This window comes from Microtus ochrogaster, chromosome 24 (genome assembly GCF_000317375.1).
Source record: "Microtus ochrogaster isolate Prairie Vole_2 chromosome 24, MicOch1.0, whole genome shotgun sequence".
Lineage (NCBI taxonomy): Eukaryota > Metazoa > Chordata > Mammalia > Rodentia > Cricetidae > Microtus > Microtus ochrogaster.
In genome coordinates this window covers 34,435,020-34,449,031 of record NC_022024.1, presented here as the reverse complement: position 1 = coordinate 34,449,031, position 14,012 = coordinate 34,435,020, and the positions used below count along the sequence as shown (strand labels likewise).

At 50.9% G+C, this 14,012-nt stretch overlaps 1 protein-coding gene across 2 annotated transcripts in view; it reads right to left on the bottom strand.

The window, feature by feature from the left end:
* The window catches only part of Chst11 (carbohydrate sulfotransferase 11), a 187,931-nt gene extending 175,152 nt beyond the window's left edge, over positions 1 to 12,779 (bottom strand). The window contains exon 1 of one of the 2 annotated variants that reach the window (XM_005358232.2): positions 12,243 to 12,779. In XM_005358232.2, the coding sequence (XP_005358289.1) occupies positions 12,243 to 12,360 (118 nt within the window). In that variant the 5' untranslated portion in view covers positions 12,361 to 12,779. The remainder of the gene's footprint in view (positions 1 to 12,242) is intronic. The other variant, XM_005358233.3, reaches the window with a different exon arrangement.
* Between the last annotated feature and the right edge of the window lie 1,233 nt (positions 12,780 to 14,012).

Genomic DNA, 14,012 nt, shown 5'->3' with positions numbered 1-14,012 from the left:
GAGGTTCTGGTGCCTTCTTCTGGCCAGCAACAGGCACCAAGCACACACAGTGTGCACATAAATACATACGGACAAACCACCCATACACATAAAATAAAGATTTTAAAGAGACAAGGGGAAAAAAAAAAACCTTTTTCAGAGCCATTCAACAAGAAAGCAGGATGAAATTAAAATGCATCCACATGACAGGATAGTACAATGTTTTCTGAGAAAACTGTGTTTCCGTGCCAAGCGGTCTAAGCAAGGCACACTATAACAGACGTGTGTTGTCGCCAAACCAGAAGGTGGCCAGATCCTTCTGGGTGACATGGCTCAAGAACAAGGCTTTTAGAAGCAAATCCTTTCGCAAGATTCTCTTTTCTACATGTGAACTCATTCCACCGTCGGTAATGGATACAGAACACACCCCGAATGCTTTACTGAGGCACCGTCGGGTAGACAGACAAGAGGACTACGGTAGAGAAGGAATCTACCAATGGTGGTGCTGCTAATCCACCGGATAAATTTACAGCAAGCCGGTGAACCCCACCGAGACAGAGGTCTTCTGTGCACTGCTCCGAGCTGTTTGCACAGCACCCGGGAGGTCCCTGGCACAGGCGTGAGGCATTCCATAAAGTCCTGTTAGCAGAAGGACAGGAGTCCAGCTCAGACCTCCCCTGAACTAATGACTCCTTTCTTCTCAACACCCTTAGCCTCTATCACAAAGGGCCGATGCTACCGATTATAGCTCCGGAGTCACTTGCTAATTGCAAGCTATCTGCACGCAGGGGCCAACTATCATTTGGATTGGTCTCTTGGACTAGATGAGTAAGTGCTCGCTGGATGGAGGGGTGGGTGGATGTTAGTCCCTTACCATGTCCGACATGAATGGCAAGCATTCACTTTATGAACAGCTCTCCTAGAAACGGGCAGAGAACCGCTAACAGTGAGAGCTGAGCAGGGAAGAGGTAGGGAGGGTCTGAGCCGTGGAGGGCAGAGAAGTGTGGCTTTTACCTCACGTGCTTTCTTACGGAAAAAAAATAAATAAATATTTATTTGAACCTCCAAAACAAAGCAAACAAACAAATAAAAACTCAAACCAACAGGGAGCAACGGTGATGAGAGGAGGCTGCCAGGAGCCCTCCCCACTTCCTCATCCCCTCGTACTGCCCCCCCACACACACACACACAAGACTTCTTCTGGCCTTGGCTGTGAGCTTTGACATCATTTTATAAACTCTTTGTTGTGTCTACCTGCTGATAACAGTGGGGGAATCCCTCCAGAAGGAAACAGCAGCAGGGCCAGAACCCAGGTTCCCCAGGGACACCCTACCTACTGCCCTTTCTGCTTAGCTGCACCCCCCTGCCTGCCGGTTTTTTGTTTTTACAACAGATCAAGCATTCTCTGATGGGTACAAATTCCTCATTCATCCCCTAGGAAAGCAAAGAGGGAGTTGTGAGGATGAATGGCAGCATCCCTCACGCCTCGTGCGCAGAGAGGCCCTTACTATAGGTCCCATGGATGGGCTTTTTACAGTCCCGGGAAACAGAAGATTTCTTCCCCTGCGTCAGGGGAGGCCTACATGACCACTGAGCGAAGTGGACAGACAGCAACCCTCTCTAACACACAGGAGCTTGCTGTCCCTGGCTGGCTGTTTTACGGGGTACGGGGCTGAGTCGTGTGCATGCTGGGAAACTATCCTACCCCGGAGCCATATCCCTGGCCCTGCAGCAAGTGTTTTAAGCCCACAGCTGTCTTTACAGGGTGCCTCACACGCACCCAACAAAAGCTGTTTTGCCACAAGCGACTGCAAGATTATCTGCTCCGTTTCTGGTTTCAAATGTGCACTTCCGACTCTGAACAACAAAATTACACGCAGAGCCCTTCATACAACAGAATCACAGCCCTTAACTTCACCATCCATTTCTGACCTTCTTAAAATAACTTCCAGACCCTGCTCTCAAATGTACGCGTTCCCTTGATGAGATCTTCCTGTCTCTAGAAACAAAATCCCAGCAAGCTCAAACCCTCTTCCACCTGGCTGTCCACACACATGCCCTCTTCAAAACTTGATGCCCACCAATGTTGACACTGTATTGCTTTTTAAAAATTAAGTCTTTGGGGATCTGGGAAGGTGGCTCAGTTGGTTAAGAACTTTCCAAGCAAACCTGATCCCTAAAGCCCACACCCACCAAAAAGAAAAAAAAAAAAGTTGGGTGTGGCACTGGGGAGGCAGAGACAGGTGGTGGACCCCTAAGGCTCACTGCCTAGCCAACTTACTCAGTGAGCTCCAGGTTCGTAAAAGACTGTCTCTTCAAAATACAGCAGGCAGCACCTGAGGGACAGCCCACAGCCAACCTCTGGCCTCTACATGAATGCACACACACACAAACATGCACACACACACACACACACACACACACACACGAACATGCACACAGATACACAGAGAACATTATGCCTTGGGGATGCTTCTTTCTGAGGTAGTGAGGTGCCTAAGAAAGCTAAGAAAGACACAGAAACCCTCTGCAGGGGGAGCGGGTAGGAAAATCAGAGCCCTCCAGCTTCTGGGCCTCAGTTAAGAAAGGAGGCCTCTGGCCCAGTTCTGTACCATGTCTATCCAGGGCAGCCCCATAGCTGCAACCTGAGCTTAGATATACTGTGAGCTGGGCACTGTGCACGGCTCTCCAGGGATTAGGTACTCTCTCTCCCTCCTGCCACTCTTTCCCCAGCCCTCTGAGAATGAACCAGGGGCACCATTAGCAGCGGAGAGACTGAAACTTAACCTCGGAGGCCTATAATTTTTGCAAACAGTGGAGTTTTGAATCTGGCCGGAGCAAGCTTTTAAGCCCCTTCTTAGATGGTACGTTCATGAATTCCCTCCCTCCCGCCAAAGGATAACAGAAACTACTCCAAAAACCGGCCCCACGTTCACTCTGAGAAAGCAGGCCTTTAAATTCTGGCATTGTGCTAAAACTGGAGAGTTTAAATTCAGCTTAAGTTTCGCCTTCTGGGAAACAAAACCCTAAACCTTCTATGGCTTCCTAGTCTCAAGAATAAAAATTTAAACTTGAGAACACCAAGAGGTCATGTACCTCACCCACGCCGCCAGCCCACCCCTCCACCCTCTCTGGTCACTCCCTGCTTCTCTCTCGGGCTCTGCCCCTGGAAATCCTTTCCTCCCTGGCTACAATCCATATCAACCACCCTATGCTCTCTCTCCTTTGGTCCTCGGGAACCCCAATCACAGCTGCAGCCTCCCAAATGAGTTCACCCTTCATATTTCGGTCCATCCAAATACACTGAGTCTTCCTGGGCCAGGCTTTGTACTCAGGCGTTCTAAAGGACGCATAAGCCTCTCCCTGGGTGCTCTGGCCACGGCCTCTTCTGGAGACGGGAATTCACCAATGAACTATCAAGTACCTTCCAGGCCGAGTAGCCTAAGCAGGCGTGCAATTCTGCAGTTTGCATGTCTTGTTCTGCCCCAAGGGCAGAGCTCAAACTAAGAGAGAACTTGTCATTCACTGGGGCTGGGGAGAGCGGGTGGGGGGGTGGGGGGGGGGGGTGGGGGGGAGTAGAGGGGAGGGCGCACCCCCAGGAAAATCCCTCCCATCCTCTGCAGCTTCTCAAACCTGGTCCAGCAGTCGCTCCTCACACGAGGTGACTGAGCACTGGAAAGGGGTCACACTGAACAGAGAGGTGCCAAGTACATACTGGAGTTCTGAAGACAGTGACCAAAAAGAATTAGAAAAGACTACTTTTTTTTTTTTTTTAATCCTTTTGAGATGGGATCTCATGAAGCCGGGCTGACGGCAAATTCGTTATGCAGCCTAGTGGCTTAGTTAACTTTTATATTACCATGACCAAGGCAACTTATTTTTTTTTTCAAGGCAACTTATTTAAAAAAAAAAAAAAAAGCATTTATTTTCAGGGCTTCCAGAGAGTTCCAGAGGGTTCGAGTCCATGATGGTAGGGGCATGGCAGCAAACAGGCAAGCATGGCCCTCAGCAGCTGAGAGCTCACATCCAATCCACAAGCAGGAGGCAGAGAGAATGCTAACTGGGAACAGCAGGGCCTCTGAAACCTCCAAGCCTTCCCCCAGAGACACATCTTCTCCAACAAGACCGCACCTTCTAATCCTCCCCAAACAGTTTCACTCGCCAAGGACCAAGCATTCCAAAGTGAGAGCTCATGGGGACGTTCCCATTCAAACCACCACCCAGGAATGATCCGGAACTCCTTAACCCTCTTGCCTCCATTTCTCAAGTGCTGGACTTATAGATGTGTCCACCACACCCCACTACAGTCTAAGCTGGCCTGGAACTCACGATGTAGCCCAAGTTGCACAGGGCTGATAGTGATTCTCTCACCACGGCCTCCCGAGTGATGGGCTCACGGGTGTGAGCTGCCACATACAGTGAAGGTTCTGTCCTGGCCGGTGGAGGAAGGGGACACTGCAGAAAGCATGGTGCCTGGCCTCCAGGAGCCAGTCCACGGCACTTTAACATCACGGAGATGCACCCAGAAGAAGGTCATGGGGCAGGCAGAGAAAAAAGGTCATGGAGCAGACGTTTCACCCAGGAATAACATGTGAACTGGATCTTGACTTCCTGACCCATCTCGGTTGAAGACAGGGGACAGCCGAACACGGCTGACACCTCCAGTCCCCAGAGGGCTGGGTTCACCAGGGCCGAAGTGTACAGTAAGACTAGAAGGCCTATCACTGAATGGCCCATCCACTTAGCCCCAGCTGAGCTCAAGGCTCTGGCGAAATAATTAGCTCTTGACCTAATTAGCTGAAACCAAGACCAAGAAGACGGGCCTGGGGGTGGGGGAAGAAGTGAGGCTCGGGTGGCGGTCAGCCTGGGGGTGGGGTAAGAAATACAGCGATGGTGGCGGTCGGTCTTAAGCCCAGATCCTGGACCAGCTTTCCAGGAAGGCAAGTGCCTGAACCACAAATCCTCAACGTCTCCATCTGCATAATGGGACTGTCAGCTGCCTACTTCCTAAGACTCCAGGAGAGAGCGGATGGGGCGAGCCAAGGACAGAAGCTGACACACTGGCTGCCACACTTAGCGTGTCACCATTTCTCCTAGTGTTCTTGAGCATCCTCCCGAGAGATTTGTCTCTGTCTAATTTGAAGTTCAAGATGAAGCCCCGCGTTAAATAACTTACTCCCCTTCCGTTCCCATTCTGAGTCTTAACCAATGGCATCACCAATAACCATAACTTTAAAAAGACACTGGGGCTAGGGAGACCTCTCAGTCAGTGAAGTGAGTTTGCTCCTTAGAACCCACATTAAAAAATAAAATAACAAAACTGGGCGTGGTGGTACATTTAAGATGCCAGCCCTGGAAAGCAGAGACAGGCTCACTGGCCAGCCAGCCAGCCTACTTAGAAAGTTCCAGGCCGGAGAAGGGCCCTGCGCCTCCCCCAAATTAAAGATGGCCTGTGCCAGAGGGGGACACTAACCCCAGGGTTTACCTCTGATGCACACAGACATTCACACACATGTGAACCTGCACACATAAGTGTAGCAGCACACGTGAACACACAAACAGAGAGAGAGAGAGAGAGTCAGGGTCTCTGTAAACAGGGTAAGCAAACACAGAAGTCAGCAAGCTGGGCAGGCTCGACGGAGCCAGCGGTCAAACTAACCCAGTACTTTCTCACCCCAGTCAGAGCCGGAACCTTCCAGAAGTAAAAGCGCCTTTGCTCATGGCCCTTATTGAGGTCAGGCCATGGTTTACGAAAGGGCTCAGAGGTACCAGCTGTGGGGGTACAGTGCTATTTCACATCTACAAAGGACGCGGGCTGCCCGTGAAAGGTCAGACCACAGGGAGATGCCATCTACTGCAACCCAGCCAAATGCCATCTTACTAAAACTAAGAAAAGACAAGTGCCATAAAGCACAGTGTTCATGGAGAGGGACTGGGGTGCCCTGCCTCAGGCCCAGGTCTTCCACTCCCAAACCTCCGCTCCGCTCAGCCTGATTGTGTCCGGTGCCAACACGAGCCCCACAAGCTTGTGTGGATGTTTTTTTCCCTATGGATTGTACCTCATATTTTACTTCTTCAAAAACTGAAAAATGGAGATGACCTAGTGTGTGCATGTGGGGGGTGACATGGGCGTGCATACGTGTGTGTGCATGTGGGGGTTGGCATAGGCGTGCATGTGTGTGTGTGCATGTGGGGGGGTTGGCATGGGCGTGCATACGTGTGTGCGCATGTGGGGGTTGACATGAGTGTGCATACGTGTGTGTGCATTGTTGGGAGGGTTGGCATAGGCGTGCATACGTGTGTGTGCATGTGGGGGGTGACATGGGCGTGCATACGTGTGTGTGCATGTGGGGGGTGACATAGGCGTGCATACGTGTGTGTGCATTGTTGGGGGGTTGGCATGGGTGTGCATACATGTGTGTATATGTGTGTGTACTGTGTGCTGGAGTCCTAAACATGGAACAAATCCTGGCAGAGATGGAGAGAGAGGAAGAGAGAGAGAGCACGCTCCAATTCTGCTTCTAAGTGTCCCTCAGTCACATTTGATCCAAGAAGTATAAATTATAAATTCCAGGAGATTTTAATTGACAGATCAGATGGGGCGCCAAGATTCAAGAAAAGGAAAAGGAAAAGTAAGTAAGTCAGCAGAGGGACTTCTGTTATTGTCACCGAACCTAAGCTCAGAAGAGGCCGGCTAGCCGGGACTTTCCATACAGTATGCATCCCCTGACCCACAGTAAGGAGAGGGCTGTCTCTCCGTGAGTTTAAGAAGGGAAAGGGTGGTACCCGCCCTGGGAGCCCTTGATTTCCTGTTTTTAAAGAACTGGGTTGATTGAGTCCACCATAAGCAAAATGATTCTCAGCCGGACAAACACAAGCAGCGCTGGCCCCTGGAGGAGGGTGATCCTCTCAGAAGGTCCCCAGCCAGCCTGTCCAGCGGGACAAACACAAGCAGCGCTGGCCCCTGGAGGAGGGTGATCATCTCAGGAGGTCCCCCGCCAGCCTGTCCCGGTGCTCAGTCACCCCTCTGACTTCAGGGGACAAGGAAGTGAAGATACTGGCTGGAATCCACGAGTTCTCTCTCACAAGGGAACGGGCCTCATCCAAGGGCTGCTATGGGTAATCCTGCAGAAGGGCAAACACCTCAACTTCCTAGGGGAAGACCTCGGACCCGGAAGGCCTCATCCTCCAGTTGCTCAACACCGTTTTCGGATTCCCGACAGCCCAGTGTTGAGACCGCCCTGGCCCCTTTTCAAAGGACCTAAGGCAAATGCAGCCCTAAGTACTGGGATGATCCCAAACCTCTTCTCTAGATAAGCAAAATGATTCCCTCATGTAAAATTAGCCGTGTATAACAACACAGAGATAAATGATACTGAACCATTGCTTTGCATGGGCTCAGATAAGGGAGGACACACACAAAGGTCCGTAAACTTTAAAGGCTGTGGCTAAACTCATGTCTCAAATTTTAATAATTACTCACCAGAATGGCATGTTTGTATAAAGCAGATTTTACTGATACAAAATGCATTATGAGATCTCAACTATACTCTATATATAATTATTTATATATATATGTATATATACATATATATATGTATATATACATATATATATGTATATATGTATATATACATATATATATATATTTACCTTATCTGAAATGATTGGGACCAGAAGCTATTTGGATGTGGAACAGTTTTGAATCCCGGGAGCTCTACCCATGTATAGTGAGGTATCTTGGGGATTGGACCCAAGACTAAGCATGAAATTTATTTGTGCACCACAGTCCCCTTAAATGCACAGCCTGAAGGCGACCCTAAATATCTTTATTCACCTACAACCCATCATGCGAGGCCAGGTGTGGAATTTTCCACTTGCGTTGCTGTGATGGCTCCCAAAACCTTCCCAGTGCTAGAACCTCTTGGGTATCATAATCTTTGGTAAGGGTTGTTCATGTATACATTCTACACTACGGAGAGAGAGAGAAAATCTAGTTGCCTCTGAGTGGCGGACAGTGTAGAGCAGCTTCTCTTCCACGCATCTCAAATTCGCAGACTGGATTAGAGATGAAATTAGAGACGATTTAGATGGAAAATCGTGCTTCCAGATGTGCCTATGTTCAACGGGATCCAATGAAGTCTTTAAATAAAGGCTGCAATCTTTCCATACACTCAACCCAGGTGGGGAATTCCCAGGTGACAATGGAAGCGAGCAGACGGTGGAAGAGGAGACCAATGAGGGAGAGCTCCCTCCTTGGCAGGCTTCTCAGGAGCAGTAGCTTTTAAACAAAAACCACAATCCTAGTGAGAGACACAAAAGCAAGGTTGAAGGGGCACTCCAGACCCAGCGCAGCCTGAGGCCTTCCAGCTTTGCAAGACGTGACAGGGCTCCATCAAAGGATAGTCTTGGGCAAGTACCTGAGACATTTTAAAGGGAGGGATGAGCTTCTAAAGGCTGCGTTCATGGAGGGGCTCAGAGGGGAGAAGAAAGCACAGGCACATGATTCCGACATCCAACTCAGAAGCTCACCCCTATGGAGGAGTCTGTCATGAGCATGGATCGAGGTCAGTGGTTAACTGAGGCCACCCTTCTCCGACATCCAGGACACGGAGAAGTATCTACCATGCCTGGTACCTCGGGAGCGGTGCAGCCCACGGTGAAGGCTCTGTTCTTAATGGGTTTAAACTGGGGCCAGTCACCAGAGAACCAGGAGTCTGGGAATGGGCATGCCCCAAAAGCAGCAGAACTGGAGGGAGAAGCCAGGCACTCTTGACAAGCCCTGAAGCCTCTACCTTCCTGGAGCAGGAGATGAGGGGCTACTTCATATGTTCAGCTAGCAGATATTTAAATATGTTATGTGTCAGGCCTGTACAAATGTCTGGATTGGAAAAGAACTCTAAGATCCTGTCCCTGACCAAAAAACAAAAAAAAACAAAAACAAAAAAAAAAAAACACTTCATGAAGACTATTAACTCAGAAGGGTCAAGGATTTCTAAAGAAAACTGCCTAACTGTCAGAGGCCCACTCCTAAATCTTCAGCAGCGTAACCAATGGCCAATTATCTGATGGTCAATTACTCAAGCTCACAATTACCCAGTCTTATAAGCTAGGAAAATACAAAAGACAATGGGCTGCAGACTAGAACGGGAGGGGCATTTGCCAGCCAGAGAGCTGGGCAGCATTTTGGTTTGGGGTTGTTTTTTTTTTTCTTTTCCCTCCTCACACCTCTCCAACCAGCAAAGAAACTTAGAGTTCATTTCTTCTTTCACACATTGCTTTTCTGTCCCACAGATAGGTACCCAGAGACCTTCTGCCAGAGGACTTGGAGTGGGCGAGGGTGGACCAGGACACAGTCTGGTCTGCATTGTGGTCCCTTCTGCCTCTGCCAAGCTGATCCCGAGAGAATTCCCAGGCAAAAAGACTGCCTCCAACCATGAGACTGCAGGGACTTGAAGACTGTATCACTTTCAAGTTCAAAGCAGCAAGGGCTGGAGCTGCCTCTCCAGCTAAGGGAGCCCTGGCTCTTCTCGCAAAAGACCAAGGTTTGGTTCTCAGCACCCACATCAGGTAGCTCATAACCACCTGTAACTCCCGTTCCAGGGGATCTTATACCCTCTCCAGACCTTCACAGGCACTGTATACACACACACACACACACACACTACACACACTACACACACTACACACACACACACACGGCAGGGAGGGAGGGAGCAATTAAAAATAAAATAAATCTTCTCTCTAATCTTTTCTGAAAGTTCAAAGCAGAAAAAAAAAATCACTTGGCCTCAGTTAACAACAGTGGACGGTAACAAAATGAAAGATAAAGAATAAAAAACATAATTCTGTTTCCAAAGCATATTTTTATGCCCCATATAGCAGTACTAACAGGGGTTCTGTGGCACGACCTATAATTTTGAGTAAGAACTTTCAATTAAACATCCGTAGGTTCATATCCAAGCGGCGTTTTGAAAGCAGCATCTGCCCTGCGCTAGAAGGGGGATCGGGAAAAGCAGACTCCTCGTGATATGAATTATAAACATCTGGGGGAGAAAAAGGGGGCCAGAAAGGAACCGTCAGGACAGGATCAAAGAGGTGTATTCAGTCCGGCACAAGCTCAGACAAGGCTGTGGATCCAGAAGCTTACACTGAAAAAGAAAAAGAAAAAAAACAAAACCCTAAAGCCACTTCCAAGTCAATTAAAAAGTTAATAAATTCTGATGAACGCCGGAAGAGCAAGACACCAGTTACAGGTAACACGTTTCTTCCACAGCATCACAGCTATGGGTCCGTGCACATGGAATGTTGATAGCACCGGACAGGTACAGGGAGGTTCAGGTACAGGGAGGTTCAGGTACAGGGAGGTTCAGGTACAGGGAGGTTCAGGTACATTCCTGCTCTGCGCTCCTAAGCATTTCTGCTGAGAATTACCGGGCATGCACCGTCCCAGCAAAACTTGAATAGGCCTGAACAGAGCTCTGAAGTCTAGACCAAATCATTAGGCCCTTTGTCTAAACCGCAGGAGTCTCATTATATCTGCATACCGACCTGTCTTCTAGCCCTCTGGGGAGAGAATTTGGCTTGGTCCCGGGTGGCCCCAGGAGCCTGGCACTCTTGAGATGCCCGCCTGTCTGGTCCCACCCTCTTGCTGCCCCGAATGCCAGCAAAGTCCATTTTTAAATTCCCTCAGAAGTTTCACAACCACAGGTTTTGAGCGAGGAGACAAACGCTGCTTTAGTTTGCTGACATGAAACTAAAAATATGAGCAGCAAACAAAAGCCATCTTTTACCAGGACCGGCTGGGGTGTCCTGGGGTTCCTTCCATGCGGTAGCACAAGACCATATTCTTGGCAGCCAGGCCGCCTTAACAACTGACTGTTCCACAAGGAAGAGGGGCCAGTTTGTCCCCTGCGCTGTCAAGGAATCGCACAGCCGGCAGCCCTGTCTGTTTGATGCGGAGAACAGCTTCATGGCTCTGCCATTCACTAAGAGGCAGGCTTGATGAATTCGGGGCCGCATCTACTGAAGATGTTAGATACACACTTAAAGAAGGCGGGGAGGCAAAACCAATCATATTTCCCCTGGAAGAAAATGTGCTTCCTTCTCCCTCCTCCCTCCCTGCAATTAGAAAACTAAATTATTACTGTGGCAACTCAGAGGCGACGAAAAACAAACCTTGATGCCAACGTGGCCCAGCACAGGTCTGCTGATCCAGGATAAAAGGGGAAGGGGTTCCTGAGATCAAGACTAAGTCCTACCTGTTGGGCTTCTAAGCAGTGCAGCACAGCCTGGCCCAGAGCACCCCTCTCTTCTCTAGTCCCAAACTTTCCTTCTGGAACCCCCCGGAAGAAGGGAGCTTGGGTTCTCCCTATCCTGATAGGAAACGTGGAATTTAGCCGAAGCCAGAGAGGATGTGGGGAAGGATTCCTTCTTGTGCTGCGGAGTCTCTGAATGCTCAGAACCCAAGAGGAGGGGATGAGCCTAGGAACTGTACAAAGTATCTCCAAGGGCTGTGATGGCCAAACTGTAACCCCAAAAGCTCTAGAGTTCCTAGATTGGGTCTAGAGCCAGAAGGGGGTGGGTGGGCCAGTCCCTGGAGCACCAGCTGCAAGGTCACTGCGGAGTTAGCCCCTGGGGTGTTTCGCAAAAGATCGCGCTGAGTGCCGGGAACCCACCCACCCGAGAACCCACCCACCCTCTCCCCACACCTGCTCTGCGCAGCCGAGCCTGGAACACGTGGTAGCTCAGCTTAGGGCTTCTCGAGCCGGCTGCAGAGACCCACTACCTCGCCCCGGCGTGCACCAGTCGCCCCGGGGTACCCAACCAGGAAGAAGCAGCGCTCGCTGGAGCAGAGCAGCCGGCTCCCAGAGGCGGTTTCGTCCCAGCCCTCAACAGCAACCCGGACGGAGTTTTGTTGGAATCCCACCAACCCTCGACCCCGGCAGCTTCCAACAACCCTTACCTTTCTCTGCCACCTAGCCAACAGACAAGACACAAAGAAAAAAATAATAATAATAAAAGGGAAAGAAAGACGGGGGCCACACACGCCGTCTCTCCTTGCGGTCTCAACCTCCAGCCTGGAGCTTGGAGAGGAAAAGGAAGCGCACCTTCCCTCTGCCCATCCCAACTCGGTGACCCGCGGATCCCGGCAGCAAGGAGCCCCAAAGAGGCCGAAGGGAAGAGGTGAGGTTGGAAGAAGCAGAAAGCAGAGCGAGAGAGGAGAAAAATATCCAACAAAACCACGCTAACGCGCCCCCTACCTGGGTGCAACATACTTTGGAAATAGAAGATGACCAAGATAAAGGATCCCAAGCAAGTGGCCAGCACCATCCGGCAAATTCTGTTCATCCTCATCACTTCCAGCAGCGCCGGCTTCATGGCTTTGTCCTGGCCGAAGAGACCCGGCTGTCCGGGAGGCGCGTCCGGAGCGCAGAAGCGGGTACCCCGCCGCGGGGAACCAGCGCCCGGGAGGTTCAGAACAGAGCTGGCTGAGCTCCGGAGCTGGATCCCGCTCGCTTCACCGAGGCTCTCCGAGCCCCCAGTCCGGGTCTCTGGGCGAGGGGCGTGAAAGGCGCGGGAGTTGCTGTGCAAGTGTGGAGATGCGTGGCCCCGGCCGCGCGCTCCTGCCGGTCCGCCTCGCCTCGCCTCAGCTCGATGCTCCGCCGCCTTGGCTCTGCTGGCGCCTGCGGCCGCCGCTGCCTCCTCACGGGCCGGGCGACCGGGATGCGAGAAGGAAGGTGCCACCGCCGCCGTGCACTAGCCTCTGTTACTGTCCAGGCCCCCCTCCCTCCCTCCCTGGCCAAAAGCTACTTCATTGCGCTCCAGTGATCTATATATTCCAGGGTTGGGTTTTACCAAACGCAACTCGCAGCCCCCGGCGAGGGGAGGGCGCCGGCGAGCTGGGAGGGCGGGGCCGCGCCGGGGCGGAGCGTCGCCTCCCCCGCCCCTACCCGAGACGTGGTCGCGTCCAGCTGTTTCCCCGGGAGTCCGGAGAGCCCAGCGCGCTCCCGCAGGGTCCCAAAAGCCCTCAGTCCCTGGGCGGAGCTGAGCCGCTGAATCGAGGTTGTGTGTGAACGTTTCCACGACAAAAACCGGAGCGGGGAAAAATAAGAATAAGATCGCTTTAGTGCTGCCACCCATTCTCCCGTGTGGAAAGACGAGTAGCGAGAAGCAGGTTAGGTTAGGTGGCTTTGGCAAATGGGGGGTTCGTGGGGGCACGCGACGGTTTAAAATCCCCTGGACGATTTAGTAGGGGAAGTTCCCCCAAGCTCTCCTGAAAGCGGATGCCCTTTTCACGATGATCAAAACAAGGCCGTTTCTCTTTTCAAAATTCAAAGGACAGCTCATCTTGAGGGCTGCTTTTTTCAAAGAGGTTAAAGAGAGCGGAGCTAAAGTCAAGGTTAGGGAAGCTGCTGGCGTTCCTGGGTCTGGTGACAGCTGATCCTCCTGTCTAACACGCGCCCTCACCCGCACCCCTCAAGGCAAAAGAGATTTGTGGGTTTTAAAACTGTTCTGCCAAAGGGTAGAGCTTTCTGGAATGTATCCGAAGGGCATGAAAATCAGTCCCTAAAAGTCTAACAAAGTGTCGTGTGGGGCGGGGGGGGGCGCGCACACACACACACACACACACACACACACACACACACACACACACGGGGGGGGGGGGGGGGGGGGGGGGCAGCTTAGCATTGGCAGGTAGAAAGAAAGATGGCGCTGCTTTCCCGCATTGTGTAAAATGTTTTAAAATGTTCCGCTCCATGCAGTTAGGTGGCCGTGGATCAATAAGGGGCTCACAGGTCAATGGTAAGATCACGTTTATACCAGGAAAACAGTGTTATTGTAAAGCCTGACTTTTATGACTTATCATTAAGTGAATTTACAGTACTAACTCGATTGCTAATAAAAAATAAGATATTGTGCCTTCTAATGCATCTCTTCTCACAGGCATTGATAGATTCTCATTGAATCTGAATGCAATGGGCCTTATCCTCCCCTCAAATTTGACAGACACACAACTTGCTCTCTCCGAG